This window comes from Lissotriton helveticus, chromosome 8, assembly GCF_964261635.1.
Source record: "Lissotriton helveticus chromosome 8, aLisHel1.1, whole genome shotgun sequence".
In the NCBI taxonomy this organism is placed as follows: domain Eukaryota; kingdom Metazoa; phylum Chordata; class Amphibia; order Caudata; family Salamandridae; genus Lissotriton; species Lissotriton helveticus.
The window spans coordinates 1339249765-1339275070 of record NC_136069.1 but is presented as its reverse complement, the minus strand read 5'-3'; the positions used below and the strand labels follow the sequence as shown (position 1 = coordinate 1339275070).

Sequence of the window (25306 nt, the reverse complement as noted above, 5' to 3'; positions counted from 1 at the left end):
ATAACCCATACAGTTAATCATATAGCTAATGATCAACACATGCAGCAGTTTACAGAACAACAGACATAATGATGCACAAATTAAGACAGTTTAGTCACTAACCCATGCACTCAGTGAGACACATTTAATCAGTCACTCATACAGTCAGCCATGCCCCTACTAAATCCTTCATCAAGACACTTATACATCCACTCATTCTTCAATATGTAAGACATATTTTAACTTTACAGAATTATACAGTCACTGGATGTAGTCATCAGTGATGTCATTTGAGATGTCATCAGTGATGTCATCAGTGATGTCATTTGAGATGTCATCAGTGATGTAATCAGTGATGTCACTGACCATGTCATGAATGATGTAATATGTGACATGATCAGCAGTGGATTGCGGGTGCGCGATATATAGTTAGTGCAACTAACTATATATGGAATTTCAATGGTTTTGTGTGAGTAAAATAAGGTTTTTTAAATGCTAATTCCTAACTATATATGGTCTATAACCTATGTTTTTTTCAGTGAATATATATATATATATATATATATATATATATATATATATATATATATATATATTACATCCCGTGAACAAGCCTTATGCTAAGGCGAAACGCGTTGGGCATGGTGAAAATCTGTGAATAAAATCTCCAGAATTTCTGTCAGCAAGTGAGTGCGCTTCATTCTTTTTTACCGTGAGGTAACATGCCAGTGATGATGTACACATATATATATATATATATATATATATATATATATATATATATATATATATATATATATATATATATATATATATATATTTATATATATATTACCTACTGGCGGTCGCCAGTAGGTATATATAGTTAGGATTTTTTCTCTATGGGATTTTTGAAAATTCTATGTCTAATAACTTTGGCGTTTGTGGACGGAATTGGCTGAAATTTTCAGGAAAATGGCACATTTAGTTTCTGAGCAGCCCCTGAAAATTTTGGGGGGGTTCGTCAAGGGGGGGCCGAGAAAAAAGGGGGGTCCCAAAACGCGTTTTTCCCATGTTAATTTCCATAGGGCGGTTGGCCTCACTTTTAGCCCGAACGGCTGAATGGATTTGCACGAAACTTGGCAAAATTGTAGGGACTGGTAGCCCGATGTGCCTTTTGTAGGTCTCAATATATGTGCTCCAGTGGATTTTGAGAAATTAACGTTTAAAAAAAATAAAAATAAAAATATCTGTAACAGCGGACCGGGCAGCGTCCTAGGACGCGTACTTTTCGCGCAACGGAGCTTTGTGAAGCGAAGCTGATTGGTTCTCCGGCGTCTGTCAACATTCCAAACAGTCCGTAGCGGCCGCCATCTTGTCTCTCGGTAGGATCGAGAGACAAGAGGAGGCCAAAGCGAAGGGGCAAATGACCATAAGGGGGAATAGTAGATCCTCGCTGACCCCCTAGGTTTGATGTGGAGGTTTTAAAAGGGCCCCGCGGGGCAAAAAAAAATAAAATAATAATAATCGAACGGCTGAATGGATTTGCACGAAACTTGGCAAAATTGTAGGGACTGGTAGCCCGATGTGCCTTTGCTAGGTCTCAATATATGTGCTCCAGTGGATTTTGGGAAATTAACGTTCAAAAAAAGATATATATCTGTAACAGCGCTCCGCTTCGCGTACTTTTCGCGTTACGGAGGTTTGCGAAGCTGATTGGTTTTTCGGCGTCTGTAAACATTCTAAACAGTCCGTAGCGGCCGCCATCTTGTCTCTCGGTAGGATCGAGAGACAAGAGGAGGCCAAAGCGAAGGGGCAAATGACCATAAGGGGGCATAGTAGATCGTCCCTGACCCCCTAGGTTTGATGTGGAGGCTTTGAAGGGGTCTCGCAGGGCAAAAAAAAATATACAGTTTTTTAGTTTTTTTGCGTGGAGTGCGCCCGGTTCGCGAACCGGGAAGCGTTCTGGGGAGCGTACTTTCTTGAAAATTAGTGAAAAAAGTTAGAGTAAAATAATAATTGTGAGTGATCAGATGTAGGGTAGCTCTGAGAAGAGCTTTTGGGTTTATGGTACATTTAGGTACTTATAAGTAGGTACCAATGCACATTCTTAAATTCAGAGTGAAAACTCTGTTGCCCTCATCTGAGAAGTGAACTCCATCTCCTCTGTAGATATCTTGCATGTAGTAACGCAAGTTATTGTTGTACAGGGAGCCCATTCCATGGTCTCTCATGTAAGCTGAAACAGATTTGTTTACATGCTTCCTCGACTTCTCAATTTGTGGACAAAATTGGTTCGACCACCTCCATTTCTGTCTTTGGCATATATTTGAATATACCAAGGCAGTCTGAGGAAAAAGTGCCATCAATTGCTCAAAGGTGTCCTTTAAAAGCATTTCCAGACCTACCCCAGTCAAAGTGCCCAAATCATTACCTCCACAGTGCACAATTAACAGGTCAGGTTTTGGCAAATGCATAAAGGTTTTCACCAATGGTATCAATTGGTGACATTTTAATCCTCTGTGGCCAAACCACTTAATTTCCACATCTTGTAAATTGAGGTTAGGTAAATTCCTGTTTTCAGCGTACCTTTGAGCCCAATATATGTAACTATGTCCAACAATCCAGACAGAAAACATGGTGAGAGAAGGTTCTGCTGCAGTCAGATGAAGTGTGGCAATGAAATGGCAGTTGAAAAAATGAAAAAAACTGAGGAGTTTCTGTGTTAATGAAGCAGTAAGAGTGATTGGTGGATTTTGATTGCTGAAAACAGAAAGTTAGTGTGCATGGATGAGTTCGTTGAAAGATGTATTTTGAGTGGCGAAGAAAAAATCATTAAATGAAAGAATGCTCTGGATATGCAGGTGCACTGAGAGTTCAGAGTTCAATTGCAACATTGTTGTGTGAGAGGTCTTGCAAGAGGTGGTTGCTATGCAGAAAAAGCAGAGAGGGGGCAGAGGGGGGAAGGGTTTTGCTTTGAAAAAAAGTGAGGGAAGGGTTTTGATTGGGTGACATGAGAGATATGTGTGAGGAATTACAGCATTTCTGTGCTTTTGATAGCTGCAGACTCTGGAGTGCATACCTTTTGCTCTGCTGAAGACAAATTGGTGTGTTTCTGAGACTGTTTTGAAACTCAAAGTATTTGCTAAGGTGAGAAAAGATTTCTTTAATTTAGATAGAAAATAGTGTGCTTTAAGGAGAAAATTATGAAGAAAGTTGTGTTTTTCAAATGTTGCTTTGTCTCAAGTGTTTCACAAATAGATTTTGTTTCTTTGAGAAATTGTAATTGGAGAAGATGTGAAGTATTAGTACTGACAGGGCTTTTATGTGCATAGGAGCTGTGGAGTGTTTTCAAATTATGACTTGTAAATCGTTTTTGAGAAAAAGCAATGGTTTTAATATTGATGAGAAGGACATAATGGTGTCTGCTTCTTTATAAGGTAATTGAGAGTCTCTGATGTTATTTTTCCCATTTCAATGTAAGAAGTTTGTCTGTGGAGCAAATTGCTTGTAAATATGCTCCCACCTGTGCATGGCAAATTTAGATTTTGAATGTTTCCGTTACATAGGCATGTTAAAGGTGACTGAAACATGCTGCAAAGGCAATCAAAAAATGCTTTTATGTGTCTTAAGGACATTTTAAGTCATTTCCCCATGTGCAGTGTTTTCAAATTATGAGTTGAAAATCGTTTTTGAGGTAAAGGAATGTTTTCAAAATTTATGTGCGCCATATGACCCCAAATTTCTTTTTCAGGGGTGCAGCAGGGTGTTCTTGAGACACCCCTGCACCGTCGGAAAAATTCGTAATTTGCGATGAGGTAATTGCTAATCGCAAATTGCACCTTCATTCCTATGGGCCTCCTGCTGCATGGAAATGAATGGGTAATTTGTAATTAGCAAATAGGTCATCGCAAACTAGGAATGGTAAAGAATCGCTATTTATTCCTTAAAGTTCGCTATTTAGGAAATGCAAAAAACTTTGATGATACATATGGCGGTTTATCTCTAACAAGATAAGAAGCATAGGGATAGATTTATGATGACTGGCGCATCACCAGGGATGTGTTAGTCATTCTGTGCCGCTGTTCCGTCACCTATGGTGTGCTGCATTTACAATGCGGCGCATCATGGGGCAAAAACAGCACAGATGCGTGACGTATTTGTGCCGTAAAGTTGGCGCATTGCTGGAGTTGTATCGCAAGTGTGATGAAGCTCCAGTAAGGTTGAGGGGTGCCCCTGTCGCAGGGTTTCTGTTCTGACACAGAACTGTGGACAGAGGATTGGAACCTCGGCGAATTAGGGTGTCCCAAAACTCACCTTAGTAATCAAAACCCCTTAGCAAGCTAGGTACAGTGTCACATTGGATATAACAAACTCTCAATGTTTAGACAATCCAGAATATGAACTTATAGTACCTCAGGATACGTGGAACTCATGAACAGTCGGTCGTTATATATTTCTTAGAAACGAGAACATGGAGTTAAGAAGAACACATGTGTATTTGAAATGTTTATTTACTAATGCCGTCTTCTCAGGCGTAGTATCTTAGATTATACAAGTACACATATTATCAGTAGCAAAATTACCAGCATAGTCAATAGTACATAAAAAGCGAATGGTGATAGTATGTTAACATGCTGTAAATGAATAAGAGTTAGCAACACTTATAAGCAGCCGCGGGCCGTGGAGGGAGTTACGGTGGGCAGGGAGGCGGGGAGGGGGAGGGGCAGGGTGGAGAGGGCTCCACCCTGCCCCTCCCCCTCCCCGCATCCCTGCCCCACCGTAACTCCCTCCACGGCCCGCGGCTGCTTATATCTCACCCTCCCTAATACACATAATATATTATTTGCTAAGAAGGTCTCTTTGTGTTGGTTTAGGGCGTGCCGATACTTTAGTGTCTTAGATTTGAAGGAATCACATCAGCATAGAAAAGATAATCCATATGCCGTGCTTAATATCGCCAACGGCATTGTGCCATAATATTCTAGCATGCGATTGCGGAACAGTGTCAGCAGCTGCAGGGCGGGAGCTTGCACAGGAGGGACATCCATATTTAAAAATGTAAAAAAGCACAAGAGCGTCCGCTGGTAATGGAAGTAAAAATGGGAATCCACGAAGCAGAGTGGAAAAAATAGAATGTAAGAAAGCAGGGATGACTCCAAAGATTTTCTCAAATGAAGTCACGAGACCACTGGTAACAATTTTAAAAAAGTGCGCCAGGCCCTTTGTGGAGGACGCGTTAGAGATAGTCCGAACCATCTTGCTGAAATGGAAAGGCGAATCTGTATTTAAAAGGGTCTGCACCTCTGTACGGGTGTTCGCTGTGTGAAGCACGAAAGTTTCACGGGCCGAACTCAAGGCCACCTCTCTCTGAGACAAAATAGCTCTTATTCTTGCCATGCCGTTGAAATGTGCTGCCAAGGTTGGTATTTGTGGCCAGATTGAAAACTCCCTATGTTCATGTGTGGGAGGAAATAGAACATTTCTGCAGCAAATAACCCGTTCATTTACTGTTACGATAAAATGAATACTTTTAATTAACCCAGAACAATCTTCATTATTGAGCATCAAATAACTACCATTTTCCAAGAACTTGAACGTGGGGATGATAGCAGGAACTGGTGTGCCTTGCAACACGCAAGCCATATTTGGTCGGTGTTTGTTGCATGAACCGTGTAACTGTATGTGCCTACACATTAGTGAATGATCTGGCGTCTCAGTGCATTCCTCTCCATTCAGATAAAGTTCTTGATCATCTTTGAAAATCTGTATGTGTATGGAAGCGACCAGACTTCATGAAGAAAACCACTACCTAAAGGTTAATAACGACCTATTGGTATATATTTCATACAATTTGAAAACTTATATAAAGCAAAAGGCAGCGTTATTAAACCGTGGATAAGGCACGTTGCCAAAGCAGTCAACCTTTTGGATTTATACTGGAAATGTTAAAGGAAGAATTACGGAGTAGGGCCTGTAAATCTTTAATAGACAACGAGTAAAATTACTCCAACCATCATATTCCTCTAACTCCGGGATAGTAGGGGTGTTTAATTTTTTAGAAGTAGCCAATCCAAAGCATTTGGTCTGGGAAATTGTTTCATTCACAAACCACATATGTTTTGGGATGAGACATGCACGGTGGAAAGCCTCAGTGCCTTGTACCTGCCAGGTTCGTGAACCCCAAACTGATGTAGATCCTGGATATTTTTACTCTGTATTACGTTAGCATGGTCTCATTACTGGTTTAAACGCCATTTTTCCTTTTTTGTAACTTCTGCACACGACACTTAGTTGTTGCTTTAGCTTTCAGCCTACCTGCGTCAAGATCTATGCCTGCTTCAAGCAGGCGCAGGGTTTTGATGTAGCTTTGTCCTATCTGATTGTAAATGCGGCACACCGTGGGTGGCAGAGCAGCGGTGCACGTTAACTGGTGCATCCCTGGGGATGTGCTAGTTAATATAAATCTGCCCCTTTACATTTAATTATGTGCAGGGTACACAGAGTAGGTGAGGTTTATCCAAGGTTAAGAAGAGATGAGTCCTGTTCAGTGAAAAATTGGAGATAGGCTTCAGTATATTATATACTTAAGTAGTGTGTTAAGTTTTTGATGACTGTTATTAATTTACTGTTGGGTAATAGTGGTTAATAACATTTTTTATTATATTTTACCACAGATTCAACTGCAGATTATTTCAAGATTTTAGGATGCCTAGCAAAGAAAGAGTAAGAAAGGCTGCAAAACGTCAAAGACAGCAGGACCATGGAATAATGCAGCAGTCCTCTAACAAAAAGATTTGTCAAGTCACCAAGAAAGCACCGGGTAAGAGTCGAAAAACAGTCATAAGAAATATGTGTAGTAAAAAAAATATTACTACAGAAAATGTTTCAGTCCAGAAAAGGAGAAAGAATTCAAATGGTAAGGAAAGGCCAATGAGAAATGTTACTGCTAGAGTAAGAGATAACTCTATGCATGAAAGTAGAAGGAAACAACAGTTTAGGGATATTCGTAAACGAATGTTCCGCAACAGGATAATTGGGAATTTGTTAAAAAATATTAAGAAAGGTCAGCAGAAAGTGGTTTTTTATAAGAGAAAAAAAATAGTTGAGAAAGTTATTGATCAGGCATTTGAAATTAAACGTAAGTTATTTATTTTGACAATCAATAGAATTAGGAAGCTAAACAAGGTAATTTATGATTTCAAAAGAAATAGTAGATGGAAGAGAATAGTTAATCGTAGTAATTTTTGTGAAGTTTTTTCTGGAGAATGGATGCATAGTTCAAGCTCTGAGGCATTTTTTAATGAGGAGAGTTATTTCCAGGATAATGATTTGGTGCATGCAGTTGACACCAGTGGTCGAGCTTATGAAGTGAAAGATGGTTGTCCTGTTGAAAAAGAAAAACTTGTGAGAACAGAGATAGAAGAGGTGTTAGGTAATGAGGTTTTAGGGAGACGTCCTAAGGGTCCTGTGTACACCTGGAAGTGTAGTAGTATTTGCAGTGTACGACAGGATTCCATCAATTTGCTTTGTGATTTTATACGGTCATTTAGTAAGAAAAGTTTGAAGCAGAAAATGAAGTTGTTGCAAGAATTAGATCCTTGCAGAGTGAGAGAAGTGATAGGTTTGCATGGTCATTCACTGGCTTGTCTTTCCAGGAGAGTATGCCAGAGTGTTTTTCATCATTTCAGGATGCTAGCAGTGCATCATAATAAAGTGAGGAAATTAGTTAGAATGTTGTATTATGCTAAGAGTCCAGCAATTATGCTTAAACAATTATGCGCTGCTCTTTTGCATGGTTCTGAAATAGATGTGAAGAATATATGTGAAGAAATTGAGTTTTGTTACTTTGGAAGTAAAGAGGAGAATGTTGAAATTGACCAAGAAGAAGAGAGTAATGTGGAAGATGGTGTACAGGTTTCCAGTACAGATAATTTCCAGAGGGAAATTGCGACGTTTGAGGTGAAATCAAGTGAGAGGCCAAATTTCACTTGTGTGTGTTGTCGACGCACTTATTATAAGAATCAGACTAAGTTAGTGGATTTATATGGAAAAAGTGAAAGGGAAAATAATAGTGAATGGAAGGATTTTACAACATACTTGATGGTAGAAAATTGTTTTGATTTGGGATTGGATCAACGTGTGTGTACTTATTGTTGTAACAAATTAAATCAAAACCAGATGCCTGCTAGAGCAGTTCATAATAATCTGGAATTGGTTGAGATTCCTTCTGAATTGAAGGATTTAAATACTTATGAATCTATTTTGATTCAAAGTATCCATCCCTTTCAGGCTATTGTAAGAATGGAGCCAAAGACAGGGAAATTGCCTCCATCAGATTTACAGAGAGGATTAAAGGGAAGAGTTGTTTATTTGCCTCTAGATTTGAAGAAAAACATTAACACAATTGGAGTAGAAAAAGTGGAAGAGGAACCTCTTGTTATCTTAGTTAATGGGGTTCCGACAAAGAATAAGAAAATATGGCAAGATTTAGTAGATGTTAGGAAAGTCAAAAGGGCAACATTGTATTTGAAAAAATATAATAAATACTATTAAAATGTATATGTTGCAGAAGAGGAAGTAAGTGAGGAAGAGGATAGCGATTTGTGTGCTGGTCAAATTGAGAAAGTAGAACCCTGTACTAGTGAAGAAATATATGAACATTATAGTGTTCATCCTTTGCATTCCAAGGAAGTCATGGGGAATGCTATTGAGTTGTTTCAAATGAAACAAGCGAAAGGGAGTCCCATTAGTGTTTGGGAGGAAAGTTTGGAAGCTTGGTGTTTCCCACAGCTTTTTCCAACAGGTCAGGGAGGAAGATATGATGAGCGACCTCATCAAATTCCTGCTTCTGAATACCGGACTTTGCGATTGTATGCAGGAGATCCTAGGTTTCGACAATGCATTCCTTATTTGTTTCATCTCCTGTTTGAAAGCGATCTGTCTGGACTGTCATATGCAGTGAACCACATCTTGAAAAGTGGTATACACATGCAAAACATCTCGGCAAGTGACTTTATGGATAAAGTCAATGTCCAAGACAGTATTTTGGATTCTCACCTGATTAATCTCATGGCGTGTCAGCGTGGTACTAATGAGTACTGGTACCGTCGTCATGGTGATTTAAAATGTATGCTGAGGAACTTAGGAACTCCCACATGGTTCCTCACTTTGAGCTGTGCTGAGTATGGCTGGGAAGACTTACTTGAATTTCTACGAGAGGCAAATGCTAACGTAGAAAACATCGAATTCAAGACACCCGGAGAACTGTGCTCTTTGGATCCAGTCAATGTATGTAGGTACTTCAATCATAGATTTGAAGGTATGATGTCTTTCATCATGAATAAGAAGAATCCACCTCTTGGAGAGGTGTTGGATTTCTTCTGGAGGAAGGAGTACCAAGCAAGAGGTGCTCCTCATATACATATGTTGCTGTGGATCAAGGATGCACCTAAATTTGGAACGGATGCAGACGACTCAGTGATGAGTTTCATAGAACAGTATTCTACGTGTGCTGTTCCAAACGCAAAGGAGAAAAAAAGCCTAAGAGAAAAAGTTCTACGTTTCCAAAGCCATCGATGTGGAAAGTACTGTCGTCGTAAATTCCGGAACAAAGACAAGTTCTACACCAAATGTCGGTTCGGCTTTCCACGATCGGTGATTTCTAAAGGAAGAGTGAACAGTTTGATGTCTTCGCTGCGACATAATGTGATGAAGAAATCACCTAAAAACACATACAATTTGAAGAGGAACGAAGAGTCTAAGTACATCAACGACTACAACCCGGTGATTTTGTCCATGTGGAATGCTAACATGGATATACAGTTTGTGGCTGATAACTGTATGGCTGTGGCTCGGTATGTGACATCTTACATCACCAAAAAAGAGAAGACAGAATTGAAGGATATGTGGGAGGACATTTCCCATGAAAAGAGCCTCAGCAAGAAGTTGTACAGTTTCAGTCTGAAGATGTTGTCGCATCGAGAAATCGGAGCTTACGAATGTTCTGACCGGTTGTCTTCAGCAAGTCTCTATGCCAAGTCCAGGAGTATCGTTTGGGCGAGTGTTGGTCTTGCTGCAACGCGTAATCGAGTTCTGAAACCTGTGCGGGAAATTGAGTATTTGGCGGAAAAGGAGCCAAACAGTACCGACATTTTGAAGAGCAACATGTTGGATACATATTATCCAAATCGAAGCAGTCACCTCGAGAATGTTTGTCTGTATGAGGTTCTGCAAAATTACATATTCAAGAGGAACATCAAAGAAGATACTGAGAAAGGAGTGTATGCTGTAATAGGAAGTGAGGGATGTCTGGTCAAGCAAAGAAAATGCCACTTGATAAACCATCGAAAATTGAGTGGCGAATCTCCTGAAAAAAAGGAGTTTTTCTATTTAGCACTTTTGCAACTTTTTAAGCCTTGGCGTGCAGAAGAGGAACTGCTTGGAGATTTCCTTTGTTACGAAGACTCATTCAATGCTGCCAAGGAGACCATAGAATGTCCTGCTTTTCCCAAATATGTAGAAATGTTGAATGTGGAAATTGAGCAGGAAGCAACGATTGCAGCCGAGATTGCCAGAGACAGTTCTCAGGACAGTCAGAGTTCTGCTTCATTGAGTCAGGATCCACTAGGAGGACCTCTTATCGAAAATGAAGCTGCCACTGCTATGAATGAAGTGGAAAGAGCCCAGTGATGTCACTGACCATGTCATGAATGATGTAATATGTGACATCATCAGCAGTGGATTGCGGGTGCGCGATATATAGTTAGTGCAACTAACTATATATGGAATTTCAATGGTTTTGTGTGAGTAAAATAAGGTTTTTTAAATGCTAATTCCTAACTATATATGGTCTATAACCTATGGTTTTTTCAGTGAATTTTCAAGGTTTTGTAAATGCTAATTCCTAACTATATATGGTCTATAACCTATGGTTTTTTCAGTGAATATATATATATATATATATATATAAATATATATATATATATTTGCATGTTGTTTTGCCTGTTTCATGTGACATATGGGAAAGTTTTGTGTTAGAGAGTGTTGTGTTAATCAAACCTCACACTTTATTTTGAAACTGCCTTTTGAAGGTTCCTTTGCCTCATTTTGTGATTAATCTCTTTACCAACTGTTTCTTCTTGCTTTGCTGAGTGCCTCATCTTGGGAGTGCTGAATGTCTTTTATTTTGGAGTGTAAAGCAAGGCAGGTCCTCTGTGCACATAAGTCTGCCCAGCCCTCCCTTATCCCTAGCAATGCCACCTTGGGGTCCATGGCCATGGGCTGGGGGTATGAAAAATGCCTTCCAAGGTAGTATGGATCCTGTGCCAGTACTGTACTATAATGAGGCATGTCCAAATCATATAGTAGAAATTTCCCACTGCAGAGTCACATTTAGGGTTTGGGGCCCTACCCATATCCCACAGTTGGTTGAGGCTATAATAAGTTCTATGAAAATAAAGGAACTGTACAAAATGTAAATTGAAGGGTATGACCAATACCCAGGCCAGATTCTTCACTTTAGAATATTCCTAGGCAGACTGGATCCGGAAACGTTTGTAGAAGCTCTCTGATGCCAGCAGATGTAGGGGACTCTGTTATGACAGCTGCTAAATGCACATTTAAAGACGCATGTAAAAGGCCTCCTCATGCCAGATGTAGTAGTTAAGTTAATACCCGTTGTAGTGCAGAAGAACAAGTTACTTACTGTTGGTAACGCTCTTTCTGGTATGGATTATCTATCCATAGATTCCTCATTGTCTGAATACTCCCCAGGCGTCAGACTGGATCCCGATACTTTTGAACAGTGAGCTGGAAGGTGGGGCCTTGCAGCTCCACATTCACGCTGTTCCGCTTCATAAATGATGTGCGGGGCTTATAGGCGCCACTTCTGTACACTTTAGTTGGCTGCATTTGAGACTGCCCGCACCCCCAGACTCAGAACCCCAAAAGCAAATCAGTAGACAGGGTGCAGAATCCTAGACTTGCAATCTTATTAAAGGATAGAGTCCAACCACAGGACATGGAGGTGAGGAATCTGCGGACAGACAGAGTATCTACCGTAAAGAGTGTTACCAAAGGGAAGCACCTTGTTCTTCTGATAAAGGCTTCTAGCCGCAGATTCCTCACCTTATAAACAGATACCAAAGCAATACCTATTTGGAAGTGGGTCTAAATATGAACTCCAACCAGAAAGTTTGCAGTAGTGAGCGGGCAAAATGTCCCTGTCAGCTAACCTGACTGTCCAGGCAATAATGGTTTGTGAACGTATGGAGGGATACCCATGTCATCGCCTGGCAAATGTCTAGGACTGGGACTCCATGTCTAGCAGCTTCAGCCCTGGTAGATAAAGCATGCAGACTTTCAAGAGGCTGCTTCTTTGCCAATGAGTAGCAGATCCTAATGCAGAGCAGGATCCAGTGGGAAATGGTTCTCTTCTGCACTGCCTTGCCTTTTTTCACTGCAGGGAACCTCACAAAGACCTGATCATCCACCCAATGGTCTTTGGTACAAACTTTATAGAAGCTCAGCACTCTCATGGGGTCCAAGTTATGAAGTCTCTCCTCCTTCTAAGAGAGGTGAGGAGGAGCTTAGAACGCCGGCAGGGTGAGGGTTTGACTGATGTGGAACTGCGTCACAACTATCGTCAGGAAGGATGCGTGTGTCGGCAGAACCAGTTTGTCTGGGAAGAAGGAAGTGTGTGGCTGATTGACACAAATAGCTCACTCACATGCCATGCCGAGGTGATGGCGATGAGGGACAAAGTCTTAATGGTAAGGAATTGTAAAGGACAGCTATGAAAACGCTTGAACAGAGTGCAGATAAGTCAGGACCAGATTAAGGTCCCACTGGGGCATGACAAAAGGAGAAGGAGGAACCATCTACTGTAGGCCTTTCAAAAATTGCATTATAGGTGGTGACTTAACCAATGAGGGCTGATCTGTCAAACTTAGGAAAGCCGAAAGGGAATGCCACCTTTAACTAGGCCCAAGGTAAATCCTTGCAGGGCAAAGGAACAAACAACAGAAAGCCAGATACCTTGGCCTGGAGGAGGTCAATCTGGTTTGCACTGTATCAAGCAGCAAATCGCTCCCAACAACCGGTCGTAGACAGTTTTCTATGAGGGACACCGCCTGCCAAGATGATTCAACCACCTCTGGAGGAAGGCCAAAGGTGTTCAGTTGCCACAGCTCAATCTTCACGCATGATGGCGATTACGATGGTTCAGATGCAAAACTCAGCTGTTGCTGCAACAGCTGGTCCTCCTGGAGGATAAGCCTAATTGGAAGACTAAGATGACTTGGGCCCAGTTGCTCCTGATCTTCTTGAGAAGCCTGGACAGGAGTGGTATCGGCGGAAAGGAGTTAAAGTTAAAAAAGAAGGGAGATACCCCTATGTTTAACAAAGGGATGGGGGTACATATATAAAAACTAAAAAACACACACGAGTTCCTATATCTTAATGTTTAAGAGGACAAAATACCTCGCTAGCGGGAAGTGTATTATGGAACAGATTATGCTTCAAGTCCTTTGACTACATAGACTGTGCCTTTTATTCAGAAAACTATATTCTATTCACTATGCCACAGTAGCGACCATCAATCCCTCAAAATATACTTCTATTTGGACCACAAACTATGTTAAAAAGGTTTATTTAAAAAATTAGCAATAAAAACAAAAATACATTACATAATCAATCCAATATCATTAATGGTTTGCCTCCCAATACTGGTTACAATCTTGTATCACACATAAAGTAAAAAAAAAGTCAACGCAGCGTTTCGGTGTTAATTCAATACTTTCACCTTCTTCAGGACAGAAACTGTTCATAAAATCTTTATATTAGGTGGATTATGTTTAATCAATTACAAAATCAGCAGAGTTTAAGCATCTTGCCACAGTTAATGTTTCCTTGATAAGGCCTCTTTTATTGGATAGGTTCTTTTCTTATCTCCGTCAGAGGCACCGTGTTGTTTTGGTGTGGGGTTTTGATAAAAACTTTCTTTTGTATAAAGGTTCTATTTTATATAGGAATACTATCAGTATATTCCATATTCGCCCAGCACGCTTATAAATTTGCATGTAATATACTGAAGCTTTTTAGCAGCAAGCCGAACCAGACGATACAATCAAAGTGGTTCGAAGATAAAATCTGTATGATAGACAGCAGCCTTCCTGCTCTGACAGTTCTCCAGAAAGGAGTACAGGAGTCCTGAGCCCCAGTCAAGATGAAGTGTGTCTATGAGCGAGAGCCGCCTATGAAACCCCAGTAAGCAGAAGTGCTGCCATTGCGTGTTCTCTATGGTAGAAAATAGATCTGACCAAGATTCTTCCCAATCTCTGAAGAGACCTTGCACCACCTCAAAACAAGGCATCAATGGCTGTGTTTGTCTGCTCTGGCACTAAGAGAGCCCATCAGATATTGAACCACCAGGAAAATGCCCTGGAGTTCCAACCATGTCCAGAGACACAAGGTCTCCTGACACAGAATCCACAACCCTACCCCACCCTGCTAGCTGCAATACCATGGTGGTGTTTTTCTGAGAATACCTGAACCAGCCTTCCCTTGAGTGAAAGAAAGAAAGTCTTTCAATTCCAGGTGAACCGCTCACAGTTCAGTCCAACATGATCATATGGAGCTGATTCCACTAATATCACCCCTCCCTGATGGTACCTCCGGGTGGAGAAGGGAGAGGGGTTCATGAGCCATCACTGCAGATCTTTGGCAGTTCTCTCTGATATCTGGACCAGGTTGGAGAGATTCCACTGATGCTGTGCCCACTGGGACTTCAGATCCCACTACAGAGCCCGCGTATGCCAAGGGGCATGTTTTATTTGCAGGATGCAGGAGGCCATGATACCCAGCAGTCTCAGAATCAGTCTCACCAATTCCAGGATAGAGGCTGAAATATTGGACTTATAGACCAAATATCCTGGCCTCGCTACTCCAGAGAATAAGCCTGGAGGTGGCAGACAACTGCCTAGGGTGATCCCGCCTTCAAAAGCCAGTCGTCGAGGTAGGGTAAGACTAGAACCCCTGACCTCCACATATGTGCTGCAACCACCACCATCACCTTGGTGAACACCCGATGGGTACTGGTAAGACCAAAGGGGAGCGCAGCAAACTGATAATGTGCTTGGCCTACTGTGAACTGCAGGTAACATCTGTGGGCAGACAGGACACAGATATGGAAGAAGGCATCCTACAAGTCCAGCACTACCGTCCAGTTTGTAGGGTCGAGGCTCAACAGCACCTGAGTCATAGTGAGTAGCTTGAATTGTTTTCTTTTTTAGGTCGAAGTTGAAGGGGCATTGGCCGAGGATAGGACAGAAACCTCCATCCTTCTTCAGCACCAGCAGGTAGTGGGAACAGCAGCCAGGACCAACTTCTGATTCTGGCACCCGATCAATAGCTCCTTTGACCAGAAGGGATAGTACTTCCTGTTGCAAGAGCGAAAGGTGGTCCTCCGTTCCTCCATCAGCCGATCAATGGAGGGAGGCAAAGGTGGCAGAGTCTGCTGGAAAGGTAGGGCATAGCCCTGCTGGGCAATCTGAAGCACCCATTTGTCTGAAGTGATTTCCCACCATTAGGGCAGGTGGTTCCAAATCCTGCCACCAACCAAGTGCCCATAATGGTATGAGGGCGAACTAAAAAGGATTTGATGTTGCCGCTGCTGGTGGGAGGCAGAGTGGGTTGACCTCTGGCTGTGGTTCCCACGAGGGTTGTGATAGCCGCGTCATCCACAAAAGGACTTTGATGCCTGCTGCCTGTGGTGGGTAGGGGGAAAAGGATGCAGCTGATTGCCCCTAGGGTAACCAGGAAAGGGGAGGAATGCAGCAGTCACTGGACTATGTTGGGCATCAAAGACCTAGTGGTGGCCCTATTGTTTTTTTAAGCGCTCAAGAGCCGCTTGTTCAAATCTGCACCGATGGTGAGGAGAAGAAGGAACTGAGGTCAGCACGCTGGGGTGGTGCCTATACATGTTAATTGCCCTCTGCTTCTAGCTCTTGATAGGGCTGGTGACTGCTGGAAAATGCAGAGAGATCTTACAGTGTTGGTGTCAGTCTTGATCGACTGCAGTCCATCGTCTACATGCTTACCTAAAAGCGCCTATCCATCATGGGGCATGTCCAAAGTCTTACTTTGGACCTCAGGTCTGAAAAACATTGATTTTGTCTCCCGACATGTGGTTAATAAAAAAAGTACTGATGTCCGACCACATCTGCCTATTATTACAACCGAGGATCCTCAAGGATTTGATTGCTCTCACATTGAGTGCCACCATGGCAGAGAATCTCTACCCTATTTTGTCTAAAGAAACGCCTTCCTTCACTTTTTGGTGGAGTGTAGCATGGCCATGAAAGATTCCTTGATTTACGCTGGGCAGCCTGCATCACCACAGAGTCAGCTCTGGGAGGACCAATCAGACAGGCAAGTGAATCATTAGGAACTGTATATTCCTTATCCCAATGGGATATAGCAGCTGAATCTGTAGCAGGAGTTTTCATTACTTTAAAACCATCATTCCAGATGAAGTCAACTATCCAGATAGCTTTGACAGACTTTTGCGAAGGCCCTTAAAATCATACAGACCAGAAGAAGATTGTCTGACTGTGATCTGTAAAGTCAAACCTCTTGGATGCGCTTTCCAAAAGTGCGTAAAAGCCACCAATATCACGTGGTGTTGAATCAGCTGCATGCGAACATCTAGTGGGGGACTAGTGCTATGTAATTGTCCAATTCTGAACCCATTTCCTGATCATCATGTACCACACCCTCTTCCCTTTCATCATCAGAATGGGTATCTTTGCCGGCTGGTGGGAGTGTTGTCTTTGATTGAGGAGTTTGTGATGGTTGTGATCTTGATCTTGGAAAATAAGGAATAGAGTGAGAAGTAGAAGTAGGAGGAGGCCATGCAACAGGTAACTGTTGCATGTTAATGTTAATAGGTATTTGTAAGCGCTCGTACGCCCGGGGGCTTCATGGCGCTGTAGGAAGGAGCTAGCGCAGGTTCACAGGGGAGGGGGAGCAGCTCAACAGTGCGCCTGAGTGAAAAGCCAGGTTTTCAAGGAATGTCTAAAACTGAGGATGTTGTCATTCAGTTTCAGATGGAGGGGAAGGGAGTTCCAAAAACCAGCTGCAAGAAGGTCAAAGCAGCTGCCTCCAAGACGCTTCCTCTTGTAAGATGGAACAGTCAGAAGAGATTTATGAATAGAACGGAGATTACGTGAGGGAGTATATCTCTTAAACATGTCTCTGATGAAAAGGGGGCCAGAGTCATGCAGAGATTTGAATACAATGCACCCTGTTTTAAACGCCACACGCTGCTCCACAGGCAGCCAGTGTAGCTGTTTCAGGCCGGATCTTACAGACCGCCTCTTCGAGAGGTTCAGGAGGAGTCTGGCGGCCTGATTCTGAACCAGCTGAAGGCGTTTGAGCTCTCCAGCTTGAATGCCAAGGTAAAGACTGTTGGAGAAGTCAAGTCTGGACAGAACCAGGGAGATGACTATCTGAGTGAGAGCGGCCGGGGAAAAGAAGCTGGCAATTTTCTTGATTTTCTTCAGCTGGAAGAAACTAGCTGAGACAACTGCTCCGACTTGTTTTTTAAGGGAGAGGTCTTCGCTAATGTGTATTCCCAGACTCTTGACCGAACATGACTTAGATGGAGGAGTTCCCATACAGGAAGGCCAGAAGCTGGGGTTCCAGCTGAGGGCGCTCAGTCCCGGCAAGACCAATTCGGTCTTGCCAGGGTTAAGCTTCAGATGACTGCAGTTCATCCATTTTAAAATGTGGGACATAGTGTTTTGAAATTCAACCACAGCATCCTTGGTGTTTAAAGGGAAAATCAACTGCAAATCGTCTGCATAGTTGAATATTGTTACTTTTGCCCTCCTAAGGGAGTGCAAAAGGGGGCGTAGATATAAATTAAAAAGCAGGGGTGATAACGAAGAGCCCTGCGGGACTCCACAAGTAGAAGATATGGTGGGGGCAGTGAAAGGTCCTAGTCTGACAGCCTGAGTGCGCCCAGTAATAAATGAGCGGATCCAGCTCAATGCCATGCCCATGAGACCTGCCTGCTCGACACGGTCGACCAAGATGTTATAGTCGACCGTGTCGAAAGCGGCTGAGAGGTCCAGCAGCACCAGAGCCTGATGTATTCCCTCATCCGCATTCCGTCTCAGAGTATTCTGCACCGAGAGGATGACCGCCTCGGTGGAATGACATGGGCGGAAACCAGCCTGATTCGGTGCAAAATACTCTGATTCTTCCAAAAACTTGGAGATGCTGTTACAGACATGAGCCTCCAAAAGTTTGGCACAGTAAGGCAGCAGGGATATGGGCCTATAATTTTGCAGGTCCTGCGGATTAGCGCCTACTTTTTTTAACAATGGAATAAGAAGGGCTTTTTTAAAATTTTCAGGGACTTTACCCTGAGAGAGCGTGCCATTCAGTAAAGAGAGTATACCCTCCGGAATACTGGCTCCCACTTCTTTCAGGATAAAAGGGGGGCAGATGTCATCAGGAGAACCTGATGTAACTTTGGCGAGGAGTTTGAGCAGCGTAGTGCTGTCAACAGGGGGAAGCGAACTCAAGGTCGCAGTGTTGTGAAAATTGTCAGTCAATAAAAGCGGGGACTGAGTAATAGGGATGCTTTGTTTGATAGCACTGATTTTATCCGAAAAAAAAGAATTTAGCGAGTTACACAGCTCCTGAGTAGGAGCTACCGGGAGAGACGTTCTATCACTAGCACTCAAGTTCTCAACGATGTTAAACAACTCTTTGGATTTGTTGTGAGCATTAAGGATCTTTTTGGAGAAGTAGTCAGTTTTATGTTCCTGAAGCAGTTTTTGGTAATCCTTTCGTGTCTTGCAATAGTTAACTCTGTCTATTTCTAAATAGTCTGTTCGCCACTTGCGCTCCATCTGACGAACTCCAAGTTTAAGACTTTTCAAAAGAGGTGTAAACCACCTATGAGCGTCATTGGGGCGAGAGCGGGGAAAGTTGGTGCAAGGAGCATAGACATCGGCTGCCTGAAGTAGCCACCTCGAAAATGCTGCTTCCATTTCTTCAGTGTCCTGATCTAAAAGAGGACAAGAAGATCTTAAAGTGCCAATAAAAGCCGAGGTATCAACATTCTTCCAGATTCTAGTTTTGCCTCCTGTCTGAATAGGAGGTTTCCTGTTATTTTCAAAGGTAAAGGTGAATTTGATCATGAAGTGATCCGACCAGATGCAAGGCAAGATGGAGTTAATGGCCAGAGGGATGTTCTGAGACCAAATTTGGTCGAGGCTATGACCTTTTATATGAGTAGGGAGGTGGATCTGCTGAGTGAGGTTCATATCTAGAAGGACATCTTTCAGTGCAGCTGCCTGGGTACCTAACTCCGCCGAGTCCAACCAAAGATTAAGATCACCTAGCAGCACTATTTTTTTATGTGAAATTATTAAGGGGGCAAGCTGTTCTGCTAAAGCAGCCGCAAAACTGGGCATATTTTGAGGGGGGCGGTAAATGAGGATCATAAGTAGAGTGCCGCAATTGTTATCCAGTTTGATAATCAGGTTATCTGAACATATAAGGTTCAAAGATGGTAGAAGGGAGACATTATGAGACTTGCGTATGATCACGGCGACCCCCCGCCCCTTTTGTCAGCGGGTCTATCCACATGCAGAATGTATTAATCTGAAGGGACCGCTGCCAAAATATCGGGTAGGGAGTCAGCATTCAGCCAAGTCTCAGTAAGGAATAAAATATCAGGCTGCTCAGTTTGAAGAAAAAGAAAAATGTCCAAATGGTGCTTAACCATGGACCTGGTGTTGAGGTATGAGCATTTGAGGATAGTTTTAGGGTTAGGAGGGGGTGGAAAACAATCGGGGAGGCTAGGCAGTGGAGTTTTAGCGATGGTAAACTCTGGTCTCAGGATACCATAGGTGGCAGCACGTTTTAAAACATAAGCAGGGAGGACGGGTCCCATGCTAGTAGAGGGTATAAGTGACAATAACTCAGTTGAGGAGTATTTCTGTATTTGACCAGGGGTTGTGGCCCCGAGCCCCGGACTGCCGCGGACGGGCGCAGACGGGCTTGACTTTGGCTCGACTTCGGCGCGCTTCCGGCGCGCCCGCTGCGCCAGCCCGCTGCGCCGTTTGGTTGGATGACACATGATATAGGGAGGAGGAGGGTGGGAGGCCGGCCCGACTTGAGCGCTGACCTCGCCTTCCTCACCCAAGATGGCGCCCACCGCCGAGTGAAATATCAAACAAAGCGGGTTGAGGCTCAAAATATAAGAGGTAAGGGTGTATAGAGTGTCAGTGTGCCTGCCAATTCAATTCCCCTTTCTAAAACAGCCCCCAGAATATAAATGCGGTAAAATTCTTAAAACGCTTAAAAGCGCTCCAAATTATTTTTTAAAAGGCTATAAGCAGTGCGCAAAGGTTCGTGCTTTCTCCTATCTCCTCAGCAGCTCGCAGCCCCAGTACCCTCGCTAGGGAGAGCTACTGTAGGGCAGGGAGCGCTGGGCAGGGCGCACCTAAATACTGTGGGAGGGCGGGAGGCCGGCCCGACTTGAGCGCTGACCTCGCCTTCCTCACCCAAGATGGCGCCCACCGCCGAGTGAAATATCAAACAAAGCGGGTTGAGGCTCAAAATATAAGAGGTAAGGGTGTATAGAGTGTCAGTGTGCCTGCCAATTCAATTCCCCTTTCTAAAACAGCCCCCAGAATATAAATGCGGTAAAATTCTTAAAACGCTTAAAAGCGCTCCAAATTATTTTTTAAAAGGCTATAAGCAGTGCGCAACGGTTCGTGCTTTCTCCTATCTCCTCAGCAGCTCGCAGCCCCAGTACCCTCGCTAGGTTGGTTGGTTTGGTGATTTGGTCTTTGAAGGTCGTGGAAACATTTTGTAATAATGAGCCAACATAAACCTTAGGTCTTTAATCAAAGGCATTTGGACTTGCCTGATCTCCTTGTGGTACTGTACTTCTTGCCCAACAAGCTCATATTCTGCAAGGTATTTACTGGGTCAAACTTTGCATGTTTCTCAGGCTTTGGCCTGAGAAGGAAAATATTTGCCTTTCATAAATTTCTCGTCCTGATTCTTGGCATGAAGATCCACAGGCCAAAGGAGCCATTGTCTTCTGAATGTAGTCTCATTTCCTACAAGGCCTGAAGAGGCCTTTTTTAAATGTTTCTAACTTGCTGTTCAGTACGATTGTAGTCAATTGATGTTAGACATTGTCTTCCAACAGAATACCGATTTTTCTGAAGTAAACTGATCAGAGCTCAGGTCAACTCCCTTCACCCAACATGCTGTAGAAAATCTGAGGTATGGTAGCCCCCCTCCCCCCCTCCCCAACACACTCATGGATGTGAAATTGCCTTCTGGGTGTATAAATGATATTACTGTGCATGTAGCTTTTCATTGAGGTGCAGTGCAACTGGGGATTGGGTGTTAATCTACAAAATTACATCATGCCATTGAAGTGGAGTTATCTCTAGTTCTTAAGTTGTGGACTTTCATTTGTGATGCGACTAGCACCGTGTCGATACCTCCTACAGTAGGGAATTCATCTTAGGGTCATTGGCTCCACAAGAGTAGGATGTGAATTCTGTTGTTTCTGTTTTGAGGATTGGACACCTTGCACACCTTGGCACTGTGACTGGGCTTCCTGCAAGCAGTTAATTCATTATGTAATGTAGATCCTCAGTAGTCCTTTTCAGACCCTTCAAAGAATTAAATGATGGAAGTTCTCAGTACGAGTCTGCAGAGATCTGAAGACCGAAGTGTTGGATTATCTCTGCACATAACTTTTCCTAATTCCTTGTGGTCGGCCACCATGCAGTTGTTGATCAATTGTTTCAGTTGTGTGTGAAAAACATTAATTTGCTATTGGCCTGTGCTAATTTGCTGATCAAAATTGTTCATAATCTGGGTTCGCCTGGAGAGTGAAGAAGACAATGGAAGCTGCTGCTGATACTTCCAATAAATAACAAGGGCAGTTTTGGGCAGCATCAAGAAGAGCTATGTACCTTATCTCTGATGAGTTTATGAAGAAGGAATCATTTAGTTAGGTTTCGTGGCTTAGTGAAATAATACACCCAATGTAGGAATCTGTTTATCGGTCATCGGTCCATATCCCAAAAGGTCCCTACAGTCTTTAAGCCTTTCGAGGTTGATAAAATGAGTACCGCGGAGTTCGACAACATTAAAAAGATGTTACCTATCAGTAGCACCTACAGATATTTTGTGAATGAATTTCGACAATTTAATTATGAAGCAATCATGCAAACAATACTACTGGTAAGCTTTCCAATGCCCCTTGAAAAGTCAACTGAAATATCAGAAATAAAATTGATCTCACTTACCCTGTTATTCATCTCTTCCATCTCTTTAGCCTCCTGTATTCTTTTCTCTTCAAAAAGCTGCTCTTTTTTCTTGTGAAGCCAAGCTCTGAATGCCGTTTCATTCTCTTTTCTTTTTTGCTCTTCTTCTTCTCTTTTGCGTGCTTCCATCTTTTGGAAAATCATTAAGATTCACTTTACTAACAGTACTCACTTATGGCTATACTGCGCACTACAGCAAACGTTACTTTCAATAATATTAGTTCACAAACTAGAATACTTATTTCGAAGGCCCTGATTACAAATTAGGTAGAATTCTATGCGGAGATTACCAGCGGCTGGTTTCACTGTTACTGGCCAATATCTCTGCATGGAATTCTGCCTATTATGAGTTAGACCCCTTGGCATCGGGAAAACTATGCAGACAGAGAATTAGCGTATGAAATTCCACATGGTAGTCTCTAGTCAGAGGGGCCTAATGCTCCCATTTGTCAACTGCTGTATGTAAATTGCAAATCGAAACAATGGCTTTCTTGTGCGGGAGGGTAAATGAAAGGGGTGGGGCAGGAAGGGAAGAGGAGACAAAGGAAAATAGATGTGACAGGTGGAGAGCATTGCATACTCCCACTTTGCCAAAGGAAAACGTACCTTGAATGGGGCGTAACCAAGCGCACAACATGGCAGATGCACTCTAGAGGAGCTCCGCTGAGCCCCCCTGTCCAATATGTTGATCTGGCATACCCACACGATTGAGTTGGCCTGCGGGCACTGCTGAAAACTTTCAGCTGACCGCAGTTGCCTGCCTGGTCCGCCGCACTGGAGGAAGCTCTGCGTGGCTGAGCCGTCTGTGTGGCGGGTGAGACAGAGATGCTCTGACCATAGAGCATTGACCTACCTGCAGCCTCTGAGTTGCGGCGATTTCCAGTGAGAGCAGAAGACTGCCATGCCTTTCGGCTACTCCACTCTGAGCCCCGGCAAAGAGTGAGACGTGGAGGCACTGACACTGTGGGCAGGCTTGATGGCTTAAGCAGCCAGTGGTGTAGAGGAGATGAGGTTCTGATGAGGGTCCAGCAGGCAATCTCAAGAGGGAGGCCGGTGGCTTTGCTTCGTATACCCAACACTGGGACTGGAGCCCTTAAACTTCTGGTTGCTGCTTTGGCTGTGTAGGCCCTGTTGAGCTCTGTGTCGAGGGAGGGCTCGGACATCCAGATAAGCAGCTCTTGGGGCCCATGGTCCGATCGCACTGCTGATGACCCAATATTCTTCAGGGGAGCGCTGTTGCAAGCCCCAAACCATCTTCCATGTGGGGGTAGCACAAGAGCCCTCTGAGGTCTTGTATCAGCCAACAGCTCCTCCTGCTAAGACACGTGGCCGGACCACCAGGAAACCACAAGCTATACACCACAACCATTGCCCCGGAGGTGCTGCTTTGCTATCTGCAGGTCCGAAGGGACGGTTGCGTGACATACTGTGTCAGAGAACTTGGGCCCAATACATCACCTAACACATCCACACATTGGGGTCCTTTTCTTTCAGATGCCCCCAGAGTATGCTGTGACCTAGGAGCATATGTTCAGGAGACTCTTTGTGCCAAGATGAGACACTGTGAACTGTAAAACTGACCTCACACATATACCTCCCATTGATACAGCTCCACAGACTCTAAGGGCCCCCGGGGCACTTATTCATAAGCATGGGGAAATTACAGGCAGTGGCGGCCCAGCAGCAGAATAAAATTGCTAATATTCCAGGACATCGATTGGCCCCCAGCAGGCTGATGGGCAATGTGAGCAGACAGCCATCCTCCCAGGATCAAATATCCTCGGGACAAATACTCCAAGCCATCTGCAACACCAAAAAATGTTGGGGTTTCAGATCGGAAGTGTAGGTGCTGAGGTGAGGCGCCTGCACCAAGACCGTAGGAAAATAGCAGACACAGTTACAGAGACGGAAACTAGAATTTTAAGTGCGGAATACACTATGCACACACTGACTGCAAAGGCTGTCCATCGGAAGTGGATGGTGGGCCATCTGGAATGGAGGGCTGAGGATTCTGAAGGAAGGTCAAGACGGGGCAATCTCCGAATCATGGGGATGCCCTAAAAGTATGAAGGAGCACATCCCTAACATTTCCTGGCTGCCTTGCTCAGGTTCTGGGTTGTGGGTTCACTGCTGACCTGATTTAAAAATGAGCCCCATGGTCTCTGAGGTCCGGGGTGGCACCAAGGTCCCTAATTACCTAATTCCTCGATTACGGTGACAGAGAGGCCATCTTCTGCCAGTCTCGGACTCAGCTAGAACGCACTCTGGAGGGGGCCCATGTCAGCATATACCTGGGCTATACATTGCAGGTGCAACAAGTGTGGAGATCTTTTGCAGCAAATAAGCAGAAGCTAAAAGCGATGTAGCTTAGATACATTCTCCTTTTCCCTGTGAAATTGTCTTGCATGCAAAGAAATCACATTCCTTTGAGACACCCCAAGAAGTTTGGGACTTGCTGGAGGTATGGCAACCAGGCGTTGGCAGTCTAGCGCAGGCATAGTCTCCTGCCCAGCAGGGCAGCACCTGGACCCCCCCGAAATTGGAAACGTCAGGGCTCATGGAGACGGGGACCCAGAGTCAACACAGTGGAGAACCCCAAGGTGGACAGTGCACCAAACCAGAATGGAAGGGACAACAAGGATGGCAGTGACGTATCATCAAGGCCACACTCTTCCAAGCCAGAGCACACTCAAAAAAACACTGGACTCGGACCTTTACCATTTTTATGGTTCCATTATGCCATAATCCTCATGGGTGATTTGAACTCATCATGGATGTTGATAAGGATGTGGGTGACACAGCATGAGACTCTGTCTGAGGCAACTTATAACCATTCTGCCTGGTCCCTGGATTGCAGGGAACAGCGAGCTCTAGTTTCCATAGATTTCAAGAAGTAGTTTGACTCTTTTTGCTGTGCCTTTTGGAGAGGATGAATTTTGGTCCAGTTTTCGGCTGATTCGTTTAACTACTGT

General features: G+C 43.6%; 1 protein-coding gene across 2 annotated transcripts in view; it reads right to left on the bottom strand.

Moving 5' to 3' along the window:
* CCDC181 (coiled-coil domain containing 181) overlaps positions 1–25306 on the bottom strand; it is a 393765-nt gene that overhangs the window by 41048 nt on the left and 327411 nt on the right. For both annotated transcript variants that reach the window (XM_078658319.1, XM_078658320.1), the window contains one exon: positions 22317–22463. In XM_078658319.1, coding sequence (XP_078514445.1) covers positions 22317–22463 — 147 coding nt within the window. The remainder of the gene's footprint in view (positions 1–22316; positions 22464–25306) is intronic.